This window comes from Microtus pennsylvanicus, chromosome 21, assembly GCF_037038515.1.
Source record: "Microtus pennsylvanicus isolate mMicPen1 chromosome 21, mMicPen1.hap1, whole genome shotgun sequence".
NCBI classification, from domain to species: domain Eukaryota; kingdom Metazoa; phylum Chordata; class Mammalia; order Rodentia; family Cricetidae; genus Microtus; species Microtus pennsylvanicus.
This window is the reverse complement of record NC_134599.1, coordinates 18,302,497-18,328,115: the sequence shown is the minus strand read 5'-3', so window position 1 is coordinate 18,328,115 and position 25,619 is coordinate 18,302,497. Positions and strand designations below refer to the sequence as shown.

The window sequence follows — 25,619 nt, the reverse complement described above, 5'->3', positions numbered from 1 at the left end:
ACTGAAGGCTCTGATGGAATTGAAGGAGGCTGAAGATTCTGAGGCATAAGATTATTCAAAAACCTAAGTCCATGGACCAGTGGGTGAGATGCAGCCCAGGGCTGAGGTAGAAGGACTCACCGCTCAGATAAAAGCAGGCGACACTCCATTTTGACAGCTTTAAGAGCTGCACCGTCTGTATTGGCAAACTGCTGCTCCTGTGGCAATGGTTTCTCCCGATACACAGCCCCATCTGCCTCTCCCCTCACGTGGAACCTCTCCATAATGCACGTGGTCACAGGGACGCATGGACACCTTCCTTGGAACCTCAGCTTTAACAACTTAAGAAGAGCTTGTTAGGATGCCTTGATACATAAAACCTGTTCACACCCATACTGTCGCACCCCTAGATAATTGGCCATGTATTGGCCACACTGCTCCTTTCAGTGCCGGCCACAGTCACACATACTAACAGTAAGTCATGTTCTCCTCAATCACAAACAAGTTTCTCAGATAAAGTCAGTGGCACCCACAGCATAATCATAGTTAAAGAGGGTTTAAATGAACCCCAGCCTCGTATCTGTCCAGTTGTATCTATTTCTCTCACGCAACACCCCCTGCTTCACCACTGTTTCTCGGTGTCTGTCTTAGACACACCAATCTCACTGTTCCGTGACTCTGCCTTATACACACAAGCCAGACTCACCACTTTGACTCGGGCTCATCTATACCATATGCCTCCCCAGCCAGCCACACAAACACCCTCATAAATCCTTTCTAGTCTGTCATACACGCAGACTCCACCTCACCAGTCTGTCACACTCACAAACGCAATCCAGTCTGCCTCCGTCTCCCAGAGACACACACTGAGGACCCCATCCATCTCCCCCCACACACACCGCATGGAACAAGGCCAGGTGGAGGCGCTGCAAGACAGGTCTGGGCAGGGCGGGGCGGTGGCCCTCCCGTGCTGTCTCTCGCATAGGACTCTGCCCGGGCCTGGGCGGCGGCTGCAGCCTGGAGGGCGACGTGGAAAGGCCACGTGGAGCCGCCCGGGGGAGGGCCGGCTGCGGGCAGCCAGGCGAGGGCGGCGCGGTGCCTACAGTGCGCACGAAGCCGGAGCCCCAGTAGCGCGCAGCGCCACCGCAGCAGGTGGGTCGGACTCGGGCAGGGTCTGGGGCCCAGCGGGCGGCGGCGGTACCCGGCTCCTTGGGGTTGAGGGTGGAGACCTTCTGCCTGCGGTCAGGATGCCGAGAGCGCAGTCCTCCGCATCCCCTGCAGCTTGGACTCGGGCTGGGGAGGTGGCCCTGGCCTCCAAGTACCACTGGGGAAGAGATCATCCCTGAGAGCAGATAGAGGAAGGGAGCAAAGCACCCCCGAAGCCCCTGGGTTTGAAGACAGGTTCAATAGCCCTGCCCTGGGGTTTCGAGTAGCTAACTAGGGTTCACCCTCATTCAGTAGATGGAGATGATTTAAAGGACGCTGTCCATCGTCATCCAACTGCAGGTGGCTAGTCTACATCCAGCTCAGGTGTGCGCCCCTTAGACTGCATAGCCGCAGCCATTTAGGACTCCGCCTCCCTAGACCCGGACACCAACGGGCTAAATCAAGGGAGATGTCTAGATTCAGACAAGTTCTCCACGGTCAGACTTGTTCAGAAATGACGTGGATGCCCTTCACGATGCCAGCTCCTGTTCTGGAAAGGTTCGGGAGAGGCATTGTGGCTATTTGACAGGGATACTGTAAACGAAAAGTATCCACGAGATGGGAAGCCATGCAAGCTATGTCTCAAAGGCCACGGCCCATCGTGGGGCATCTGCTAGAACTAGCTTAAGTCTATATTATCTCACTGTACCCTCCCGAAGTCCCTAAGAAACGCCTTCATCTTAATAGTGAAGATCCCAGGGCTAAGAGGGATTAAGACACCCTCCTGGACCACGTAACAGTGTAGAGGCAGGATCTGACCAAAGGTCCAACTTCAAGGCCAAAGTTTCCTCCTGTGATCTAGGGCAAAGGCCTAAAGAAACTGGAGGCAGAAGGTTCTTGTGTGTGTGTGTGTGTGTGTGTGTGTGTGTGTGTGTGTGTGTGACTTAAGTAACTTCTCTGAGATATATCACAACTGTTATCTTGCAGTTACAGTGGCTTTCAAGTATTTATTAGGATGGTTACATTTATGCATGTTATAGTAATAGGAAGTGGGGCTACGATCATTTTTATTTTACAAGCAATTGTGTGTGTGACTTAAGTAACTTCTCTGAGATATATCACAACTGTTGTCTTGCAGTTACGGTGGCTTTCAAGTATTTATTAGGATGGTTACATTTATGCATGTTATAGTTATAGGAAGTGGCTACTATCATTTTTATTTTACAAGCAAGTGTGTGTATGTGAGAGAGAGACTTAAGTAACTTCTCTGAGATATATCACAACTGTTAACTTGCAGTTACAGTGGCTTTCAAGTATTTATTAGGATGGTTGCATTTATGCATGTTATAATTATAGGAAGAGGCTATGATCATTTTTATTTTACAAGCAATCGTTCAATGACCACTCTATTTCTGTTACTTACATGGGCTTCAAACTATGTAAAGATGAACAAGTCATATTGCATCGTCCTCATTACACCTCACATGGAATGTCGTTTTGATTCCCTTAAACAATGGCTGAAAGCATCAAGAGAATATTAGCCTCAAAGTCCTCATGCAGTGCTTTTCATTTCTGAGGTAGACTGCAATTGAATGCCAAGATTATCAGGAGGGTCCAGATGGAAGGTGGAACAGGTTTGGACAAAAACACTAAAAAATAAAAATAAGAAAATCTAGTATGCCGTTGTCTAAAGCAGTGCTTGTTATAATGGAGCCCTGGAGGATGAGGTAAAGATGGTGTGGTACCTGAGCACCCAAGTGAGGACTGGACTGTGAGGAAAACAAGGAGCCATTAAAGGCCTTGTGGGATTGTCAGGTGTGGTGGTGCACACCAGTAATCCTAGTGTGTGGATCAGGAGTTCAGGGTTATCCTCAGCTACATGATAAGTTGCAGGCCAGCCTGGGGTACATAAGACCCTGTGGGATTTTTTTTTAATTAATTGATTATTTTGAAACAGAGTCTCTCTGTAAGCCTAGATGTTCTGAAACTCCCTTTGTAGGCCAAACTGGCCTGGAACTCACAGAGATCCTCCTGTCTCTGCCTTTGAAGTATGGGGGTTAAAGTTGTATGTCAAAACCCCTGGCCTTTATTGTTTTTATTTTATGTGTGTGGTTGTTTGGCCCGCATGTATGTATACCATTTGTGTGCAGCGCCCTCAGAGGATAAAGGAAGACAGAAGAGGACATCAGGCCTCCTGGAACTGGATTACAGATAGCTGTTAGCGGATCTATGGGTGCTGGGAACTGAGCCAATGCTCTTAACAGCTGAGCCATCTTTCTAGCTCCTGTTTTTTTTGTTTGTTTGTTTGCTTGCTTGCTTGCTTGTTTTTGTTTTGCTTTAAAGAAAAGGTTTTGAATGGATCAGCAAAATGGGTTGAAATACTTGCAAGAGAGGACCTGAGTTCAAACTCCATATCCCACAAGGTGGCAGGAGAGAGCCAACTCCCAAGAGTTGGCCTCTGACCTCCACAGGTGTATCCTGACACACACCAGCTGATACTCATGCACACATATACGCAGTAATGAAATAAGCAGTAAAACATGATTTTTGAGCAATGGGGTTCTAGGAAAGGGAAGTGTATCTGATGTGGGTGTAAAGACAGTCCCACAAGCTGGGACAACAGTAAAAGACTGTGTGAGAAGGAGCTCACTATTCACTGTTTACTGCAAGCCCATGAAAGTGGTTCTGGGTTCTGTCCACTGCACACACTAAATAGTTACATATACAAGGGACTCAGAGGACAGCGAAGGGGACGGTGACACTGATGCACATGGGGAAGGCTCAGTATCAGCACGTGATTTATAGAGTCCAGTGCACACGTGGCTGAGACTTTCAGGAGAGCTGCAGCAGAGCGGCAGACAGCCAAGCCTGTATGTAGGCTCTGTATGCTAAGCAGATCCCACACCTAGGAAGCCAGCTCTCTGAGACTGGTGTTTGGATTACTATGATTACTTAACAGGCCACTCAAAACCTAAACGGTTTGGATTTGAAGATAGAGGAGCGCCCCTGAGTCCTTCAGAACCCCTCCCGGCCTTCAGAAGGGGCTCCAAACGTGGCAGTATGGAGTGCTCCCAAGTAGTCTCAGGCTTCCCAGAGTTAGGCATGCAGCTTGTACAGCTTGGGCCGAAAGCAGCTCCAGAGCTTGCCTTGCTCCTAGGCAGACTAGATTATCACACTGATGCTTCAGTACCAGCTAGGCTATAGGAATCCTCTGTAGGCTAAAACGCAGGATATAACAGCCAGATATGGGGGCACACTCCTGTAATCAGCACTTGGCAGGAAGCTACATAGGGAGAGCCTGTTTCATAAAAGTAACCAGAGTTAGGTGTGGTGGAGCATGAACTCTCTGTTCTCGGGAGGCTGAGACAAGAGGATGTCAGTGAGTTTAAGGCAAGTCTGAGCTAAATGAGTTCAAATCCCACCTGGATTGTATAGTGAGACCTCGCTTCATAAAACCAACCAAACGAAACAACTTAGTAGCTTCAGATGATAACCTTAACTTTACTCCGGATGCCGTCTAGGCCAAGGCAGTGGGGACCAGCTTTCTTCCACGCATACTGTTGGCTAGGCCAATTGAAATGGATTCATTCTCTCGCTTCTCTGGATAGGAGATAGCTGGGCCCCAAGAGCTCTATCCCTATGTAGTCTTTTAGGGGTTTGCGGGCAGACAGAGAGAGGCAGAGGCGCTACGTGGACCTGGCAACCTTTTCAGCTATCTCAGTCACCCGGAAGCCAGTCACTAAGTCCAAATATGTAAGAAGAAGTGAATTAAACTCCAGGTTTAGTGGGGAAAAAAGATAAAAACAAATTGAAGACATGGACCAGCAAGACAGGTAGTAAAGGTGTTTGACTTTAGTTTGATCCCCAGGGCCTACATGTTAGAAAGAAAGGACTCCTAAATGTTCTTCTCTGACCTCCATATGTTTACCGACACACCGGCACATGTGTGTATACGCGCGCGCACGCACACACACACACACACAAAGGTTTTTCTTTTCTTTCTTTCTTTCTTTCTTTCTTTCTTTTTTTTTTTTTTTTTTGGTTTTTTGAGACAGGGTTTCTCTGTAGCTTTGGAGCCTGTATTGGAACTTGTTCTGTAGAGCAGGTTGGCCTCGAACTCAGAGATCAGCTTGCCTCTGCCTCCCGAGTGCTGGAATTAAAGGCGTGGAACACCACTGCCCTGCAAGAAGGACAATTTTAAATTAAACAAAAACAATTGTAGTCATGTTTTTGGGGTCCCTGCAGTCAGTCTAATGAATGAATGGATTGGTGGGTGGAAGGGCACTTCCTGCTGGGCCCAAACTGCCACCACCAGGGTTTTCTTTGGAGTTCAAATAGCCTCTTCTTAAAAGTGACCTGAGTGGATGACAACAGATTCAGTCCAGCTCTCAGGAATTTAAATTATGTGAGTCCCCTGCAGCCCAGATCCTGGCAGGGAACTGATGGGGAGGAGAAAGTAATTTGAAGGACTCAGGTGAGAAGACCAGAAGGGAAAGTGTGTGCCAAGACACTGCAGAGCAGCCAGGACAACTTCTGGAAGGAAAAGACCTCATCTCATTTAGCTACCCCCGAGCCTGCATTGCCGATGGAGACGGGAGATAGAGAGGGTACACAGTGCAAGGCAGAGCCCGTGCTGGGACCATGTTCGAACATTGGGTTCGTCCTCGTTCTCCTAGCAATTTTGTATTTCTGTGTCCCTCCTTTCCTCTCTGTCACGATCTACATTGCCTAGACTGGCCTCGAACTCACAACCGTCCTACCTCAGCCTCCCAAGGAGCTGCAATTGCAGGCAGGTGCCACTCACTTCTGTTCATCTGTTCATTCTTTAAACGTGTGTGCCTTTCCCTGATTGTGTAATTTTGCAAGCCTTAAGCAGGAAAAGTCGTTTGATCTTATCCCTTCAACTTACTGCTAAGAGAGTACCTCGGTTATAAGAAGGGAACTCGAGACAGTAAGGAAATGGGCTGGGGAGATGACTCAATGGTTAAAAGCACAGTTGTGGCTCTTACAGAGGACCCAGGTTCAGTTCTCAGTCTCCACATGGTGGCCCACAACCTTCTGTCATTCCAATTCTAGGGATCTGATGCCCTCTTCCGATCTCTTTGGGCACCAGGCATTCACAGGGTACACATACATATGTGCAGACAAAACACTCATATACATACATACACACATACATACGTAAGTCTAATATATATTTGAAAAATAGTCTAACAGTACGCTTCAGTGGTAGGGCACATGACTTGCATATGTGAAGATTTGGGCTTGACTTTCCAGCACTGAAAAACAAAGAAACGAACAGCTGGACACCATGGCACACATCTGTAATCCCAGCACTTGGGAGGCAGAGGCAGGGGAACAAAGGTGACACGTGCTACTAAAGGGAAATCTGTGTTTGTATTCTACAAATTATACAGTTGCTGTCCTCAAATTCCGGCCCTGCTAGTCCTGTCATTTGACAGTCGCTTTCTGCTACTGTAACAAACATCCGAGACCATCGACTTAAAAAGCGAAAAGGTTTACTTTTAACTCAGTTTCGGAGGTTTTAGCTTGGAGCCAGTTGGCCTGGCTGCTTCTGTACCTGTGGAGAGGCAGCCCATCATGGCTGGGTGGGAGACAGAGCTGCTCACCTCATGGCTAGGACGGGAAAGGGAAGGAAGACAAGGCTGGAGTCCTTTATTGCATGCATCCCTAGAGAGATGGAGATCTTCCACTAGCCAGCGTTTTTCCCTTTTCTCCCCTCCCCTGTCTGTCTCTCTCCTCCCTGTCCTTTCCCCTTCCCTCTCCTGTGATGTATGTTTGTGTAGGCATTCATGAGGATGTGTATACATATGAGGAGTGTACATGTATGTTTGTGCATGTGACTGTGGAGGCCAGAGGCAGACATTGGATGTAGTCCTCAATCACTCTCTCTTAATTCTTAAGACAAGGTCTCCCTGAACCTTGGCTCACTAACCAACTAAACTGACTTGCCAGTGAGCTGCAGAGATCCACCTGGCTCTATCCTCCCTCCAGCCCCCACCCCTATGCCCTCTAAGTTGGCTGGAGATGGGATCTCCAGTCTTCATGCGTGTCCAGTAAGCACTTTACGGATGGAGCCACCTTCCCAGCCCAGGATCAACCTCTTAAAAGTTCTACCCTCTCCCAGTGGTGCTGGGTTAGATTCACGCCTTCACCTCTAATACAGGGGTCGTCAGAGGACCACGCAGATCCATGCTGCTGCCTCATGGTGTCCTCTTTCTTATCTAGCCCAGGGTCCACACATCCTGGCATTCTTCTGACCTCTCTGGCAGCTGGCTCTCTCAATCTTTATGGACCCCTTCTTTTCATATTGGAAACTGGACCCCAATTGGCCCTTCCTTATTCCAGAGACTTGGCATACAAAGAGCTTTTAAGGTTGCCTAGTTCCCCAACCCTTTGCTGCCTACCACACAGGTCTCTGGAGCAGGGTCTCCTCTCTATCTGCCCCTCCCCCGAAAGGAAACAAGGGATCAATCTGCAGAGCTTGGATTTCCTTCTGTTGATGTTTCTGCCTTCCGCTTCCTTTTGAGGCACCCAGGTGGCCTCCAGACTCTGCTGTCAATTCCTTGAACTTCATGATTGCAGAAATTTAGACTTTTGAAATTCTCAAATCTGTCCTTTTTTCTCCTTAAATTTTATAAGTTTAGGAAGCTGGAAAGATGGTTTAGCAGTTAAGAACTCTGCTCTTCAGAGAAAATGTATATATCAATTAAAAACAGCCAAAACAAAACAAACAAAAATCTCTGTTCTTCCAGAGGATCCAGATTCAATTCGTAGCACCCACATGTGGTTCACATCTGTAACTTGGGTCACAGGGGATCTGATGCCATCTTCTGGCTTCTGTAGGCATGAGGCACATGTGTGGTACACAGACATACATGCAGACAAAGCCATCTACATATATAAAATACATAAGAATTCTGAAATTTAATTAACAACTGGTAAGTTTAGACATTTTCTTTTATCGTTCTTGTTGTAGTTGGTGGTGATGGTTTTTATAGGACAGGGTCTCACTCCGTAGCCTTGACTGGCCTGGAACCAGCTGATGCTTGAAGCTAGAGTTCCACCTGGCTGTGAGCTGCTTGACACGACTGTTGGAACCCAAACTCAGGTCCTCTGGAAGAGCCACAAGTGCTCTTAGTCTCTGAGATGTCTTTTCAGCCCCCTTTTGTTCACGTGCACGGAGTATAGCTGTTGGAACCTCAGCTGGATGTATGGAGCCTCTTCTTAGTCTGTTCCTATAGGCCAGCCCCTGCTTTATCTCTGGTCTGCTCTGCTGCATGGACCACTCAGATGGGTGACTCTGGTTCACATGGACTGAGTCTGACAGACACTCCTGACGAGGGTGATGTCACCCCCCATGACTGGTTCCACTGTGCTTTGGTAGACTGAGAATGTCTTGCCTCCCAGTGCTCCTGGAGGAATATGTTCTACTTGTATCCAGCCCTGTACCTATTTTCCTGGGGACATTTGCTACCATACTCTCAGGTGTGGCAGTCTAGCTCCCCCCTATGACTGGGCTATGTCCCTTTGGGGGTTTGATGTTAACATGGAGAACTCAGTTCTAGTTGCCTACCTTAAATGACCACGTTACACCATCATCTCTCCTTGGTACAACTAGACCCCAAGGCTCTCCAGTCTCAGCTAACGCTACAAATACCTTTCTGGCAGTAGTGGCTTCAACGTCTCTTCGGCCATTGGGGCTTAGAGAGATCAGCAAGCTACATGTACTCAATGTAGCTGTCAGGACCAATCATACGCATAGACATATGAATATAGCAATGAGGGTAGGAGGGTAGGGGGTGCAGAGACAGCTTAGCTGGTCAAACACAGGCATGAGAACCTGATTTCAATCTTCAGCACCCATGTAAAAAGTCAGACTCAGGGCTGGGAGGTGTTCACTTGGTAACATGCCTACTGTGGATCTGAGTTCAGACCCCCAGAATTCATGTAAAAAGCCAGGCACAGTAGTGTGTGCCCATAACCCCAGTGATGGGGGGAGTGTTGGGGGGATTGAAACAGGTGGATCCTTGAAGCTTATTGGGCAACCAGTTTAGCCGAACTGATAAACCGGAAGTTGAGTGAGAGAGTCTGTCTCAAAAAATGAAAGTGCTTTGGCAGCTAAAGATACCTACCCTGCAGGCCTGGGGACCCGAGTTTAATCTGGGGAATCTATGGAAATGCAGTCTCCGTAAAGTTGTCACCTGACCTCCACACGCACACCGTGGCACACACGCCCACCGCCACGTCACTCACAGCAATAATACGTTTCTGAATCAATCAGTTTCTCATGATCAAGGATAGTGATCAAAGAAAGATATTTGATGTTAGCTTCTGACCCCCACATGCGTGTGCACAACTATATATTAACACACACACACACACACACACACACACACACACACACACAGGCACAGCAGTGTGACCTGGAATCGCAGTGCTAGGGAGGCAGAGACAGGAACTAGGACTTGGTGAGCCGCAGGTTCTGTGAGAGACTTGTCTCAAAGCAGTAAGGCGGACAGTGATCAATGATTGAGGAAGATTCCCAGTGTTGACCCCTGACCCCTACACGTTTACACGTATGCAAGCTCACACGTGTGCACTCACACACGCACATAAAGGGAAAATGAACACAGGTCCTATGCTGTGATGGCTCCATCTTTTTCTGGACTTCCACCCTTTGGTCTCCCTACTCAAGGCAGCTCCAAACAGTAAACAGGCTTATCTCCCTGTGAGCCAGGCGCTTGCCCGCTCCACCCCTAGACTCTCAGGGAACTGAGATCCATCTTGAACGTGGTTCTGGACCTTGTTAGGATCATGGACCTTTCAGAGAATCCACTGAAAGCTATGGAATGTCCTTTAGGAAAATCTAGTGCTTGCCTGAATTTTAGGTTCTGTATACGAGCGGTCCCGACCCTTTGCTTGGACCATCACACATCTGATTATTTTTCTGCACGAAGATGGCTTTTGGGGGGGGAGGGGTGTCTCAGTTTAGGTGGGTGTCTGCCTCCTTGGAAATTCATATTATATGTGCATCCCCGGGATGAGCCAGAAAGCTTAATGCTCCGAGTTTTTAACAGGCTCATTTTATTTTTGACCATTTTCATATAATCAAGTCCGCATAATGTAGAGACAGCCAGACTGGCTTTGAACTCACAATCCTCCTGCCTCAGACTCCTGCATGCTGGGTTTGTTTGTTTGTTTATTAGGTTTTTCGAGACAGGGTTTCTTTACATAGCTTTGGCTGTCTTAGAAACTAGCTCTGTAGACCAGGCTGGCCTCAAACTCACAGAGATCTATCTGCCTGCCTCTGTCTCCTGAGTGCTGGGATTAAAGGTGTCTGCCACCATCGCTGGCTGAGTGCTGGGATTATAGGGCATGTACCACCACACCAAGCCTCAGTAGGTTTTTCCTAAGTGCAGACTCCCTGGTTGTCTCCCTCTTTGTCTCTCTGCATGTTTTGGTCTTTGGGGAGCCCCAGCATTCTCATTCTGATCTATCCCCATCTGTAAATGAAGTGGGCGCTCTAGAGCAAACATACATAAGCAGCACTTAAGGCCAATGGGACACAGGGAGGAGCCCTCACCCCCAGAGCTGCCTCCCACCATGCAGCTCTGCTTCTATGCACTTAAACACTGGAGCAGGATTTATGTGTTTTCTATAATCGGGATTTATGTCGAGCAAAGTTCCTGGAGGTTGCCCGTGTGCATATAGAGTCCTCCCAGGTGTCCTTCTATGCCACATGCTTCCACATGCAAGGAGGGAAGTCATTTCTGTCTGATCCGTCTGACCCCCAACGCTGCGGCAGATACCCCTCCCCTGACTCTCTGATTCTGTTCCTAGCTCCAGTGTCCAGAAGGATGTTCCATTGGTTGATGCAAGCGTTGATGCTGCCACTGTTGCTGCTACCTTTAGGTCACACTGCTCCCAAGGATGGAGCCGCAAGGTAAGAGGATTGGGAGGGCAGGGCCCTGAGCTGCGGTAGGGAAAGTCTCTAAAAAGATGTCAGAACTCCTCTGAGGAGCCAGGAGCCCACTGAAGTATAGCCTCCTTCATTTCTGTGCTCACACACAGACCTCCGGTGTGATTGTCAGAATGTCACAAGTAGGGATTTAGTGCGTGCATGGAGACCCCTTTGCAGCCAGGAGTCCAGCTCCAGTCCTGTGTAAGGCATGAGGAGGAGGCTGGGACAGGGGCTGTGGTCTATGAATCAAGACCTGACATTGGGAATACCAAAGGAACAGGGATCGTTAGCTAACATTTCTGGCTTCCTAGACCTGCTCTCGTATACTCAGCATGTGCAGTAGAAGAGCAATGCTGGAACAACCTTGGCAACAGTGACCAAAGGAGCTGCAACAACTCCTGTTGATTCTGCCATTCCAGGCTGATGTGGGCACAGTCACCCCGTGCAGAAGTAGGAACACTTCTGAGACCCCAGGCAGACTTAAAGTCCAGGCTGACATCCATGCCCTCTGCTTGAAAAAGGAAGAGGCAATGATGTGTCGTAGGGCAGACTGGGAAACCTGGGCATCGCTACCAGCCTTAGCTTGAGGTCTACTCCTTGGGTCCTGGCATTGAAGAAGCAAGACCACCATCAGCCACTGTGTCTCGACACTCTTGACTGTCTTGACACTGGACTGACTATCTTATTGGGCCACCACTGTGTCTACTATGGTGGCCTAGATCTCACCAGGCATTTTCTTCTTTCTTTTCAATTTTGTATTTATTTGCATGTATGTGTCTGTGTGTGCATGAGTGTAGGGGTGTCTGCATAGTCTAGAAGAAGGGGTTAGGTCCCCTGAAGTTGAAGTTATAGGTAGCTGTGAGCCACCCAAAATGGGTACTGGGTGAACTTGGTTCTTCTGGAAGAGCAGTAAGTGCTTTTTGTTTGTTTGTTTGTTTGTTTGTTTGTTTTGACTTTTTGAGACAGGATTTCTCTGTGTAACAGACCTAGCTGTCTTGGAACTAGATCTTGTAGACCTGGCTGGCCTCAAACTCACAGAGATTCACTTTCCTCTGCTTCCCGAGTGCTGGGATTAAACGTGCAGCAAGTGTTCTTAACCACTGAGCCATCACTCCCTTTTGTGGGTTTTCTAGAACTAACTAAGGTACCTAAAAACAGTCTTGGGGGGTAAGGTTCTGTTTCTAGTGACACCCGAAGAGTTTTTTCCCTACAGCCTTTTCTGGGAAGTTAAAGGGACAAGTCCTTTTGGATCTGGGGAAATCTGCCAAGTGGCTGCTAAGCTAGGCCCTGGGCTGACACCTCTCTGCCTGTTCTAGGCTGGACCCTGAAGTGCAACAGCAGTTCACGCCCAACCCCTTCAAGCCAGGCCCTGACCAGCTCCAGTGAGTAAACTGGGGGCTTTCAGTAGGTATTACCTGGTCAAGCCTTGGGTCACAGACAGGACTCTCCTGACCAGTTCACCACTTTCTCGACAGACGGCTGCGGAATTACCTCAAGGGACTAGAGAAGATGGAAGAGGACCCAGAGCAAATGGACCGGGAGCGCGGTGAGGGGCTGGCGCTTGCACCAGCCTAGGAGGCTCTGGGGGCCAGAGCTGGGGCTGAGCGCTGGCTGCCCTGTGGGTTCCCACCTCTTCTAACCCAGATTCTCTTCTCTAGTCCTGCTCTACCTCTTCGCTCTTCACGACTATGACCAGAACGGACAGCTGGACGGCCTGGAGCTGTTGTCCATGCTGACGGCAGCTCTGGCTCCTGAAGCTGCACACTTTCCCATCAACCCGGTAAGCACTGCTGGAAACTGAGGGAGCTGGAGCTTTGGTCCTTTGGTAGATCCCTGGAAAAGGAAGTTCAGACCCAAGGCAGCAGGGATGAGGCTGTTGGGGAGGGGCTGGGCTCCTAAAAATATCTATGGTAACTTTTTCCACAGGTTATCCTGGTAGTGGACCAGGTGCTTGAGACCCAGGACCTGGATGGAGATGGGCTCATGACTCCTGCGGAGCTAATCAACTTCCCAGGAGAAGCCCCCAAGCACGCGGAGTCCCTTCCCCCAGCTCTCCAGGAGCCACAACCTGCTGGAAGGCCACTGCATTTAGCTAACAGTCCACTGCAGCCAGAACCCCAGCAATCCCTGGAGACTAGAGAAGAAACTAGGGGCCAGGTGGAGGCCAAAAGGGAGTCTTTGGAAGCTGTACAGGAGGCTGGACATCAGACAGGGGCTAAAGTAGATAGCCTTAATCATGAAGGGGAGACTGGGAGACAGGCGGAGGCTGAAGGAGAAGTTCCAAGTCCCAGAGAGGATGCTGAGGGGCAGGGCGGGAGCAAGGGTAATGAAGGGGAAGCCAAAGAAATGCCAGTGGAAACATCAGATACCATAAACACCCCAAATGCGGTTGAGGCTCACAGTATTCAACTGGAGAATGATGAGATATAAACTAAACAACACAGGCTCCTGTCCCTTAAAATCTCAGTGCAGAGCAGAAGCGTGAAGAGTGGGGCATATATGCTGGGAAAAGACACGGGTACGGTGGCACTAGCTAGTAACCCTAGAGCTTGGAAGACAATAGCAGATTGAGGGCTCCAGGCTAGCCCAGGCGACATAGCTAGCTGGGCTGATTAATAAAACCCTGTCTTGATGAGGAGAAAGGAAAAAAAAAAGCAACTCCTACATTTCTTCTCTGGCCTCAGGAGGAAGCAGGACTTTCTGTGTGGCTCGAGGGGGGGGAGACCCTAGTTGAGAGGCAGCTTTCAGGCCCCAAACAACCAATAAAGAACAGAATGAATTCATCTCCATAGTTATGTGTCCTTGATCCAGCCCGCCCAGCTCCGTCTCTCAGAACACAAGGGTTGGGGACTGGACCAACTTATTGTGGGGATGAAGACTCAGCTTTCTCAGCATTTCTGGCCAGGGATGCTGAGACAGTAAACACAGTCAGCTGCAGACAAGCCCGGGAAGAGAGCTCAATCCACCCTAGGAGTCAAACTCTCTCCCAAAGTTCCCTCTTGACTTGCTATTCAGACCCCTGTGATCCCTGTAGCTCAAGGCCAACAGATGGTCCCCACTCCCTGCTACCATCCCCACTACCCCCCTTCTCTTCCTCCTCCTCCTCCTTTTCTTCCAGGCCCTAAAGCTATGTAATGGCCGCAGTGGTGAGGGAGCCTGCTTTCTGGGTCCATGGGGCTTCTGTGTCCAAAACTACCTTCGTTTCATGGGCTTCCCAAGAGCTTAAGTGTCCTCAGAGCTTACCTTGAGTCAGGTTAGGACTTCAACCACAAATGTAGCCTGACACAGGACGCTGCTGTCCCTTGAAAAGGTTAGATCCAGGTGACATATTGAGATCAAATTCTATTATAAGATTCTGGACAGTTGGACAAAAATGTAGACTTCCTTGTCAGACAGATGCGAATTTAAATAATATTTGTGTACCACCTTAGCACCCATTGCTTAATCCATTGTCTTTAACTTCCCATCTGTCAAATGGAGCTGATTTTTGCCTGGATAAAAATCAGATAAAATGCTGTATTACAATGTCAGCCTGGCACCTGGCGTATACAAGGTTCTCAGAAGACGGAGGAGTAAGGAAGCCTATGTTTTTGTCCAACTGTCCGGAATCTCATCTTAGAATCCGATCTTGACATGTCACCTGGAACGAAGGTAGTTTTGGACACAGAAGCCCCACGGACCCAGAAAGCAGGCTCCCTCACCACTACGGCCATTACATAGCTTTAAGGCCTGGAGAAATTTTTTTCTATTGTTTTGTTCTAGAGAGGGATGGGCTGTCCTCCATGGAGTGGATGGTTCAAGGCCCCTACCTTTCCTGAAACTCCTCTGGGGACAGCTGAGGAGCTGGTGAGGCCGGAGCATGCCTGCTACTTTAGCCAGTGTAGCCTCTCCTCTGGGTCTGGGTGGGTGGGGCTAATTTGAAGAATGAATTAAAAAAAAAAAAAAGATGGAGGACTGTGGTGTAAAAGGCTCCGGAATCTCAACCAGAGCAGTCTGAACATCAAGAAGGACAAATGAGCCGGGCCTGTGATTCCAGCACAGGGAGGCTGAAACGTCAAGTTCATGACCAACCCTGGGCTGCATGAGCAGACAGAAAACAAAAATAGACCAATAACAAAAATCAGACAGACAAAGCTGGCTTGGGGAAGGTTTATTTGCTCCGAGCATCTACAGATGGAGTTGGAGGTATCCAGAAACATGAACACAGACAGAGTTCTCTCCGCAGACGCCACCTGCCCAGGAAACGGGGCAGCTGGATGCCAGGATGGCTGAAGTGGAAAAGGCAATGGCAGGCAATGGTGCCAGCCTCTGAGGTGTTGAGCTGGTGCCTCTTACTGCCCACCTCTCACACAATGCCCTCAAAGCCCTGCAGGCCGCACTTCCTGCCAGCCACTTGGCAGCCGAATCTCAGGGCCTCCTGCATGCTGTTTCCTGGCGAGGAGACAAGTGGCAGGTTCAGCCTGGCATTCAGAGAGGGACGGGCCCAGCCTGCCCTGTTCCCATGCTGAGGGACTCACCCTTCGAAAGGCTGAAGATAACAGAGGCGTTGAAGGTGTCTCCAGCCCCCAGGGTGTCTACTACTCGGGGCGGTGGGAAGGCATCCGAGTGCAGCAGTTGGCCATCAGGGCCCAGGGCATCGGCGCCCTCCTCAGCCCAGGCGCAGACCAGTGTAGCCCTGTAAGACCCACTCAGTGGGTGTTGATCCCCTTCATCCCCCAGCCCCCTCAGGCTCCTCCCTGGCCTTCCCACTCACCCTTTCTTCACACGACCATACAAGCCTCTGAGGGCCTCTGCGGCTGACTGGAACCCCAGGTGCTTGGCCACATCTTTGCTGACAAACACCTGTGGGCAGTCACTCTAATGAGTCACTCGCTACAGCCGGTCAGTGTTCCCTCCAGGTTATAACCTCTTCTGGCACAGCACTTCCGACTTAAGTCACGTAAATGCCTCGCGTGGCATCCCACAGGGACACAGCCCACAGGGACGCATTTTATGCTTGCTTAAGCTGTGCTAAAATACAGTCTGTGAATTGTGACACCGTGGGCCTGCTATTTTTATTATGGGCTGAGGTAATTCAAAACCCAGAAAGAGCCTGGAGCGCCATCTTGGGGTGAAATCAAACCAGACTGGCTCTCAAGTGTGGGTTCTGTTTTGTCTGCTCCCTGCACAGCCTAACCCTTCAGGGAGAGTTTCTTCATCAGTAAAATAAGGCATCCGGGGCTCTAGAGCCCTCTCCACAGTGGCTTCATATTAGAGTCCCTAGAGACAGTTCTGGGGGAGGGAGGATCAGCCTGACATATTTTAAACTGTGCACCAAGGCCAATGAACAGCGTCCAGACAGTGTCCAACTAGCTTTAGCTGTGATCCCGGGATTATCGCCTAAGTTCCCTTACACACAGTCCTGTCTAAATCTTCTTTGTACCAGGCTCCTCCTCACCCTCCTCTCATTGCTATGGCTCTCACAACCTGCCACCTATGGGGGGGGGGGGGGAGGGACACAAAACAACTGGGAACCTCAGAGCACAGAGGTTCCCTTCTTCATTTTGCAGAGGGAAAGACTGGGGGTGGAGGATGGGGTGCAAGGAGATGCCCATGGCTGTCTGCGTTCTGTCCATCCTCACTCCTATGTATTTACCTAAGTAGGAACGCTCTACTTTTGAGCTACTTCCAGCTACCATAACCGAGGAGCTGTGACCTGCTGGGAGCTGCCAAGCTGATACTCAGAGCCTGGTAGGCAGGACCAGGGTCCTCTCTAGTTCTCTTAAGAATCCAGTCAGCTAGAGGTGACCAAGAGAAGCTGCAGGGCACTTACCACCTCACCATAGCAAAACAGCTGGAAGAGCTCTTCCCGGGGTTTCTCGATCTCCACGGACACCCGAACTCTCTGGGACAGAGGCTGCTTGGCATTGTACTGTTCGATCCGCTGCAGCATCTTCACCTGTTCTGATGCATTCCGGCCCTGGGGCAGGACGAGGCAGATCAGAGCCTGGCTGCTAAGAGTTCCTTCTTCCCTCCCTGTTATCAGGAACTCTGGGTGAGGAGGGAGAGGGGTAGGAGGAACATGGGCTAGAATTCCACTGGAGAAGCATAATTCTAGGACTGTCATGGGCCTGGCAGACCTGATCAGCCTAATTTTCCATTTTGAAATTGAGACTGAAGAATAAAAGAGGCTGGACTTTGCACGCCTGTGACCAAAGCACTTGGGAGATTGAGGCAGGAAGGACTGTGAATTCTGGATCAAGCTGACCTACATACTAAGACCCTGGAAAGGCCGTGGTGGAGAAAGAAACAAGAAAGCAAAGGGCAACTGGGTGTGGTGGCGCACACCTCTAATCCAGCATACAGAAACTGAGTCGGTCCGATCGCTGTGAGTTCAAAGTCTGCCTGGCCTACAGTCAGACCGTGTCTCAAAAAACAAAACAAAACAAAAACCAAAACAAACAAACAACAAAAATCCCAAAGGGACAAACAGAGGGAGAGTGAGAGGAGAGGGAGAGAGAGAGAGAACAAAGAGAGAAGAGAGAAAAGAGGTGAGAAAGTGAAGAGGAGATGGAGATAGGAAGAGATAGGAGGTGGAGAGACACGAGAAGAAACTACATTAAGTCAAATGACAAGCCTGGACTTCTCAAGGCTTCCTCCCATCTGGATCCTAAAACTTCTCCCTTCAAAAGAAGGTTCTAGTTCCCTTCAGGCCCTCTCCTTCATGTCTCCTCAGAAGTGAAAGAAGTCAACTCCTAAGCAGCCAGCAGAGGCCAATATCAGGAGGGAGCCAGCCTTGACCTTTGCCTGGTGCCTATATGATGTATCCCCTGTCTTTCTGCACCTCAGTTTCCTCAGAGGAAAACATAAGAAAGGGTGGAGAGGAAGGGGGGAGGGCTATTCATTATCCTGATAGTACTCCATGGTTCAAAGAAATCATGGAAGAGGCTGGCCATGGCAGGCTAAGCCCCTAGTAACACAGGTGGGGCAGGGCTTGCCTCAATGTGGATCCACTTGAACCGGGTCAGATCAACCTTCTCAAAGTCCTTGGCAGACACATCTGGCAGGTTCCTACATCACCAGACAGGAAGGAAAGAGAAGCGTGGTGAGGTCAACCATGGCTAGGTTCTCTGACCGGACCCTGTGCCTGGTAGCCGATACCTGCAGCATGGAAGGAAGCTGGGAAGCACAGGGCTGGGCCCTGTCCCACTTTGCTACGGGATTTTTGTTTGTTTGTTTGTTTTGGAATTTAGGTGTTTAACGTTATCTAAGGATAAACACAACTGCGACCTGTGACAGTCCCCCTCAGCGTTCCTCGGAAATCACAGCCCCTAGAGTGCAAGAAACTACGTTTCCCAGAAGGCCCTTCGCTGGAGCACACAGCTCCCAGCGTGCAATGGCCCCGCGAATTACAAAGCCCAAGGCAGCCCAGCCCGAACTTTCCTTAGTGACAGTGTCCAGCTGGGAACTTGCCAGTGAGGGAACACGTTGTCCCGAGCTGCGCTTTACACTTCATCCCTAAGGTCAAAGTTGGCACTCTGAGGAAGAGTTCATGTTTGGCTGGTCTAGGTGTGGAAACCCAGGAAAGCGTTGGCCTCGACACGCCTTGATCGCACAGCCTGCGACCTCTGTAGTGCGCGCACGGCACCTTCCATCCACTTCGCTAGTGGCGTGGACCTTTCTGAGACTGCTTTCTCATCGGTACACAGGACTGAAAGTCCTTAGCCTCCGGGGCCTGCTGCAGTTGGAGCGATGTACGAGAATATACCTGGACCCAGGCCAGAGGCAATGAACACTTCTCCCGGGCTCCTCCTGTTTCTGCTGTACCACGTGCGTCCTTGATCAGAGTTGCTGCTGATCAACACTTGCTTATCAAGCAGATGACAAAGATCAACTAATCTGAAAGTCACCTTTAATATGTGAATGCTCACTTTTGAGATGTACTTAGCTTACCTAGGCCCAGGGGGCATGCTCGGTAGTAAGGAAGGCGTGAACCCTGGGCCCTTAGCCTTGTCCCCCTACCAGCCTTTGTCTAGTATCTGCCATGTACTGGGGTTCTTGCTAAACTGAATTTCTGGGTTTGTCCAGGAGGCACCTGGGAGTGGGACTCGGAAGGAATGCTCGTCTGTGTATTATTAGACAGTCCTGACCCGCTGATCTGGCGTTCCCTTTCCCCTTCCTTCAGCCGTGCATACCAGTGGTGTGTGCGGTTTGGTTTCATCCTACCAGGACCTTTGGAGGGGCCCAAACCTCAGCTCCTTGATGCCATGCTGCAGGCCCTAGAAATCCCAGTGGGTCCCTTAGCCCTTCAAGGCTTTATTTATATGGGTTGTCTCCATCTCCCACACCCAGACCCAAGCTGCTGATTGACTAATTTTGAAGCAATCATATCATCAATTACAGTTTTACAGGTCTGCCTGCTTGCCCACCCTTGTGCTGGGCAAGAACAAATTACCAAGCAGGGCAGAGCTGACCCCTTCCCACCTCTCTTTTCCCCTAATTGAAAACAATTAAAAAAATTTCCCAACAGTTTGTCATGGGGACAATTTCTGGTGTAGAGAAGCCATGGGCGTTAAGCCATTGGTTTGCCCAGTGGTCAGAGTGGGCACTGATTGGTGGGTTGTGGTAGGGCAAGGCCAAGGGGCCCTTACGTGTCGTAGAGTATTATGGTACGGGAGCCATTGGAGTTGTTGACGATGCAGCAAGAGCAAGGGGTATCTCCCTGGCTCTGCCAGGCCACTTGAGACACATCCACGCCCCTCTGCTTGAAGTCAGCCACCAGGAAGCTTTTGGGGGAGGGACCCGAGCCAGGGAGAGGGCAAGGAGACACAGGTTAGAGCTACACATAGCCTAGACCTCCCCCAGGAGTGGGAAGGGTGCACTGGCGCACACGGGCCTGTGAAAGAAGAAAGGTCCTGTCCTACGAGCATAGCGACAGCAGCGACAGCAGCTCGCGAAGCGCAGACAGCTGTACAAACCTGTAGGCGTGCAGGATGGTGCGGCTACCGCTGGCCTCGTTGATGATGACGGTCGAGGTGGGGATGGAGCCCTCCGTCTGAAGGACCGCGTATTGTAGGTCCACAGAATGTCGGCGGAGGTCATCCAGGACAAAACTGCCGGGGTGGAGTAACCCCCCCCCCCGAAGGGCAGTTTGGCAAGAGTTTAGGGAACTAGAAGGGAGGGCCACCAGGGACCCTGAAAGGCAAGAGGATGAACAGAGGAAGTAGGAGGGGACTGGCAATCTCAGTCTTGCCACACAGGTCATGATGGCAGGGGGCAGAAGAGGCAGGGTGCAGAGCCTGGGTAGCAGAAAAGTAGGAACACCAACATTCCAGGTCAGTCTCAGTCCAGTTCAAGCTTCGCCCCCACCCTTAAAGCTAGAAGGGGTAGAGGTAGAGTTGGGGCCCAGAGCCTGTATTGAACTCATTGTGTGTGAGTCGTGTGGCCTGGTTCTTGTGAGACCCAGGCAGAATTAATAATTAAATGTCAAGGCGATACTTTGCACCCCTCCCAGCTGCCCTCTGCGTGTTCATCCTTTTGGCATGATGCTTTCTGGGGTCCCTTCCAATCTTGCCATGGTACCTCATCTTACATTTCCTCCCAGCTGACCATCCTGGAAGTGGCGCTGCCTAAAGGGACCTGTTCAGTACTGGCTTCTCAGATGTGAACTAGCCCCTATGGGCAATGGACTGGTGCACTTGTGGGAGGCCTGTAAATATGCACCTGGTCCAGGATGAGTTCACACAATGCCCTCTCCTTAGAATGAGCCTAGGGACATCACTTCAAGATTAGCCCATCAGGACAGCAGGGAGGCTGGTGCCACTCCTCCCAGGAAACCCCAGAGCAAGCAACTGTGCCCAGCGGCCCAGCTGCCCTATGAGCAGACTCCCTTTCAGCAGCACCTAACCTGGACCGAGCTGTAGGACCCACACAGTGCATCATCCCTTGACTTGACTATTCTAAGGTCCCTTTTGAGTTTCCCCCCAAAGCATTAGAAATACGGTTTGGCTTGCTAACTGACTTTTTGCACCCACCATGCCTGGCCCATGGTAGGTGCTCATTAAATGTTTGCTGAATGTGTAGAGAGAACTCTGACTAGCTCACACACCAATATGATTGGTCCATGAAGGAGAGTCCACCATCTAAACAAGATCCAGTAGGAAGGAACTACTGTCCCATCTGCAGGACAGGGTCTCTCACTCTCTTCGCTTTGTTCCAGTTCACCAAGACTGGGAATTTGACTGGCAACATCCCCCTCAAACTAGGGATCAAAGGGCTCTGCTTTACAGTCCAGAAACCTGGCAGTCCGCCCCAGTGCCCGCAGTGGGCAAAGTATGGGCCACTCCTCCCGATAAGTGTGTGCTGAGTTGACAGTGCCAGGAGTCAAAGGGCTCTTGAGTCCTTGCTTGTAGTTGACATGGAGAAGGCGCGTGGGTCACTTGTGGACCGCGGCCTCCACCATAACTGGGTTTTGGGCCCAATGCTAACACGTGACCTCAGGATGTCCTGAGCAGTGTGCTCTTTGTACTTACTTACAGTGAGGACATGGGCAGTGGCCCTAATCCTCAGCTGTGGGCCCTCATCCTGTGACCATGGATGCTGGATGCCCCAAGGCAGAGAAGGGTACAGCATGTCCCCTAATTGCCTCTTACATCAAACACAGCAAGGATAAGGGTCGTGAGAAGGGCAAAGGCAGATTCTACAGAAAGCAAGGAAGGAGGTGGGAGGTGGTGGGCAGTCTAAGCAGGCTCTGCATCAGGCTGTGGAAACGGAACCCTTACAGGAATGGGGTTAGCACCCGACCAGCAGATGGATCACCCCAGAAGGATTAAGGAATCTGGGACTCCCCTGTGGGTCACCACCCACCATTCTTCTACCCTGCCCACCCAGGGTTCAGGCAACTCTCCTCTCTCACCCTACCCTGCAGGCAAGCATCCCCTCAACAGCTACTCCCTCCTCCCCAACTTACTCGGCAACATGGCCAGGGGCCAATGAGCCCATGAAGGCGCAGCGGGCTCCGAGCAAAGAAAGAACAGTGCAGGAGTTGGACGCGTTGCCTCCACGTTGCCATCTCTGGGATAGGCACCTGGAAAGCACAAGGCACATCCCCGCAGCCTCAGCAGACCGGTCCTGGGGGAAGCAGGACCAACCCCGGTCCCCGGTGTAGGAGTCCACAGAGTGCAAGAGCCGTGATGAATCTGTTTCAGCTCAGTTTCTAAACGGAGCTGCTGAGACTCAGTCATGGGACAGGGCTGGGCTGCGGGTCTGCCCCCACCCTATCTTGGGCTGTATTCAAGTGTGTAACTGTGTCCACCTGTTTTTAGTGAACCAGGAAACCTGCTGGGGCCCTCTCAATTCTAGGACATCTTTTCCTCAGTGGCAATGAGATGTCACAGTGAAACCCTTCAAGGTCCTGATGAAGCTTCAAGCTGTGCAGAAGTGCTCAGCGTGGGGATTTTTTTCCCTCCTCAGCATGCACTCTGGGAAACAGGAGTCACCTCTCAGGTCAGTTCAGGTCTCCGACTGTGAACCCCACCCAAGCTCTGAGAGTCCTTGGGTCAGGTAGGGTGGAGATGTCAGGAAGGATTGGGTCCTATTCAGTCTTGCTCTTCTGGGTGGCTCAACAGAACCCAGAGATAGACATGCTACACAGCCACAGGTCTGCAGAGGGGGGTACACCCTGAGGGCAGGAACCTGACAAACAAGGGGGGGCTCTTCCAGAGGCACCTCTGACAGTATCTACCTTCCACATGGAACCTGTCCTATCAGCAGGGGATAAAGGGTCCCCCTTCTCTTAGCCTTCAGGCAAACAAGCTCAAGGGAATGTGGTGTTTGGTTCTAGCAGAGTGTGGTGCTACATGTCTTCTGATTCAAATACAATCCCTGGAGAACTGGGAGGCAGAAACACACAAGTTCTCCTGGAATAAGAAAAAGCCTAGGGCTGGGGAGATGGTTCAGTGGTTCAGAGCATTTGCAGAGGACCAGGATTCAGTTCCCGGCACCCACACAGTGACTCACAACCATCCATGCTTCCAGTCCAGGGCATCCAAAGTCCTCTTCTCCCCTCTGCAGGCATCGGGGACACAAGTGGTGCAAATACATACATGCAGACAAAATGCTCATACACATAAAGTCAATAAATCTGAACTACAGGGCCAGAGAGATGGCTCAGTAGTTAAGAGCACAGAGCACTGTCTGCTCTTCCAGAGGACTGGGTTCGATTCCTAGCACCTGCTTGTCAGCTCACAACCATCTGTAGCTCCAGCCCAGGGGATCTGACACCCTCACACAGACATACATGCAGGCAAAACACCAGTGCATATAAAATAAAAACAGATACGTCAATTAAAGAGAGAGAGGAGGGCTGGAGAGGGCTCCTCAGCAGTTAGGAGCACTTGTTGCTCTTGCAGAGGATCCAGGTTCAACTCCCTGCACCCACACTGTGCACACAACCATCTGTAACTCTAGTTCCAGGGGATTCAGTGCCCTCTTTTGACCTCTTCAGGCACCAAGATTACATGTGGTGCACACACATGTAGGCAGAACACTCACATACATAAAAATAATAAACCTTTTGTTTTTAAAGAGAGAGAAGAAAACCTTATCTCCCTACCAAGCACCAAGTTGTAGGGGTGGCTCTATTTCAGTAAGTAGGTTGGATCTCCCCCTTCACCACTATCCCTGCACCCCTGGCAAGGGCTCTAACCTCGGGCAAATAAAGCAACTCAAAGCAAAGGCTAAACTCCATGGGCCAGGTGGTGACAGAGACTGAACTGGAGACGTGCGCTGTAGTCACTGCCCTGACACTTGTTTGGTATGTGGCCTGATAAACACGGTTCGGCTCCTCCAAATCTTCAGCTTCCTCATCTAAGGAAAGGATCGGAATGGTGCTTTCACAGTTCCCAGGGAGCCCGAGACAGCACAGGGGACAATACTCTGAATCCAAAATGTCAAGAGCACCCAGCCTCCCCACCTCTGTAAGTTCATTGCTTTCAGCGCTCAGTGTCTTGCCAGAGGTCAGCCTTGAACTTGCTTTCGCCCAGTTCTTCGCTGAGGCAAGTAATAGCCAAGAGACAATCTGAGAAAGCCAATGTTCCACCCCGTAGCCATGCCTTCACAGCCTGGCAGCACAATGGAGTGGCCCTTATCAGGAGTAAAGATAAAATCTGTCAAAGGACACTTCAGCTTCCACCGGACAACTGGTGGATGTTCAGAGTACATTCACTAAGATGTTCGCCCGTATTTGTAAAAAGACTTCTGGTAGACTTCTTTTGGCACTTAGTGCCAGGAAAAAACTCGAGCCAAGTTTCTCCCTATCTAACCCTGAGAGGCTCCAGGTTTGCTTACGCTGCCAGCCAGCCCTGAGCTAGGCCAGGCTCAAACGCCAGGCTCTTAAATGTTTGTGAGCGATTTAATTTAATCACTCATTGTTAGCTACCCCGTGTTTTATTTTAGCAGTAGGCGGTAAATTGGAAGTGCATAGGCTTGCGGTTGGCGGGGAGGGGGAACTGAAGAAAGTATGGCACCTTATTAGCTGTTGTGCCCTTGGGAGGGAAGAATCATTTCAGCCCAGTCTCTAGAGCGGGGATTCTGACAGTCCACTAGGTCCTAGGGTTGAGATGGGAACCAGCTAACAGAGTCATGTCCCAGCCCAGTGCAGCACTATAGTTAATTCCAGACGCTGAAGGAGGAGTTTAGGACAGCTTGAGCTACATAGCAAGACCCCGTCAAAAGAAAACAACAAAACCCCTGGGTCTTATTTTTAATGTCTTCCAAGTCTCCTGTCTTCACTTCCGCTAAGAGCCCCTAGGCTCCCCTGGCAGAGAACACCTGCACTCCAGCTGGACTCATGCCTCACTGCATGGGGATGGGAACATCCCTGGCTTAGCAGCCAGTTAGCAATGACAGGCACAAAGACAGGGCTATGAGGCCCTGGTGTCTCCGAGGGGCCTGGGCGCCCCTACCTGCGATCCGTGTCCTCCTCGGGGTACTTGTCCACCACATTGATGATGTCCAGCACCACCAGCCCCACGCACAGGATCTGCTTCTCTTCCATGAGGGTGCTCCCCAAGCTTCCTACCAGCAAGCGGAGGGAATTCCTACTGGGCTCTGCCTCTTATCAACTGGAGGCGTCCCAGCTTCTCAGGGGCTGTCCTGGCTCCTCCTCCGCCTGCGGAGCTCCTCCCGGAGTTACCTAATCCGGCCAATGGCAGAACCTCTTACTTCTCCGCCTCGGTTGTCAGACAGAGTCCGGCTAGTCCCACTAATGCAAAGCGAAAACGCACTACTAATGCATCAACTTTCCGGTCCCTCTGCACCTGCGGCTGACTCCAGACCCTGGACCACCCAGACGAGCTGGCTCAGGCAACTGAAACCCCTCCTTCGCAGTAGAAGCACCGAAGCACACGCTCCCCGCGTCCCCGCCGCTGTGACCCACCCTTCCCAGCCGAAGCCCCGCCCCAGCCAGGTCAGCGAGCCTCACGTGACTGGGAACGCTGCCAGCCGGCGAGGTGGTGCTGGCCCTGCGCCC

At 50.6% G+C, this 25,619-nt stretch overlaps 2 protein-coding genes across 6 annotated transcripts; one reads left to right on the top strand and one right to left on the bottom strand.

The window, feature by feature from the left end:
• Positions 1 to 881: 881 nt before the first annotated feature.
• Positions 882 to 13,890, top strand: Cgref1 (cell growth regulator with EF-hand domain 1). The gene is made up of 6 exons (XM_075955582.1): positions 882 to 1,131; positions 10,990 to 11,092; positions 12,427 to 12,492; positions 12,586 to 12,656; positions 12,769 to 12,890; positions 13,037 to 13,890. The coding sequence occupies exons 1-6, from the start codon at positions 882 to 884 to the stop codon at positions 13,538 to 13,540; spliced, it is 1,116 nt and encodes a 371-aa protein (XP_075811697.1). The 3' UTR covers positions 13,541 to 13,890.
• Positions 13,891 to 15,245: 1,355 nt separating this feature from the next.
• Khk (ketohexokinase) lies at positions 15,246 to 25,537 on the bottom strand. 5 transcript variants are annotated; one of them, XM_075955466.1, is made up of 9 exons: positions 25,054 to 25,517; positions 22,059 to 22,175; positions 20,068 to 20,202; positions 19,741 to 19,875; positions 18,088 to 18,160; positions 16,923 to 17,069; positions 15,864 to 15,952; positions 15,628 to 15,785; positions 15,246 to 15,541 (listed from the first exon to the last, which is right to left on the bottom strand). In XM_075955466.1, exons 1-9 carry the CDS (start codon positions 25,143 to 25,145, stop codon positions 15,456 to 15,458), a joined length of 1,032 nt encoding a protein of 343 aa, XP_075811581.1. In that variant the 5' UTR covers positions 25,146 to 25,517; the 3' UTR covers positions 15,246 to 15,455. The 5 variants fall into 5 exon arrangements, with proteins under 5 accessions (XP_075811581.1, XP_075811578.1, XP_075811576.1 ...); XM_075955463.1 differs by lacking the exon at positions 19,741 to 19,875 and having other exon boundaries at positions 25,054 to 25,537; XM_075955461.1 differs by lacking the exon at positions 19,741 to 19,875 and having other exon boundaries at positions 20,068 to 20,284.
• Positions 25,538 to 25,619: the final 82 nt, after the last annotated feature.

Excerpts from the sequence above, each read along its gene's own strand:
- Cgref1 (XM_075955582.1), top strand. The coding sequence starts at position 882 with ATGGAACAAGGCCAGGTGGAGGCGCTGCAAGACAGGTCTGGGCAGGGC. Across the intron at positions 1,132-10,989 it reads GCGCAGCGCCACCGCAGCAG|CTCCAGTGTCCAGAAGGATG; the intron begins GTGGGTCGGACT and ends TTCTGTTCCTAG. Across the intron at positions 11,093-12,426 it reads CCCAAGGATGGAGCCGCAAG|GCTGGACCCTGAAGTGCAAC; the intron begins GTAAGAGGATTG and ends TGCCTGTTCTAG.
- Khk (XM_075955466.1), bottom strand. The coding sequence starts at position 25,145 with ATGGAAGAGAAGCAGATCCTGTGCGTGGGGCTGGTGGTGCTGGACATC. Across the intron at positions 22,176-25,053 it reads GAGGAGGACACGGATCGCAG|GTGCCTATCCCAGAGATGGC; the intron begins GTAGGGGCGCCC and ends TGTGCTTTCCAG. Across the intron at positions 15,953-16,922 it reads TGTTTTGCTATGGTGAGGTG|GTGTTTGTCAGCAAAGATGT; the intron begins GTAAGTGCCCTG and ends GACTGCCCACAG.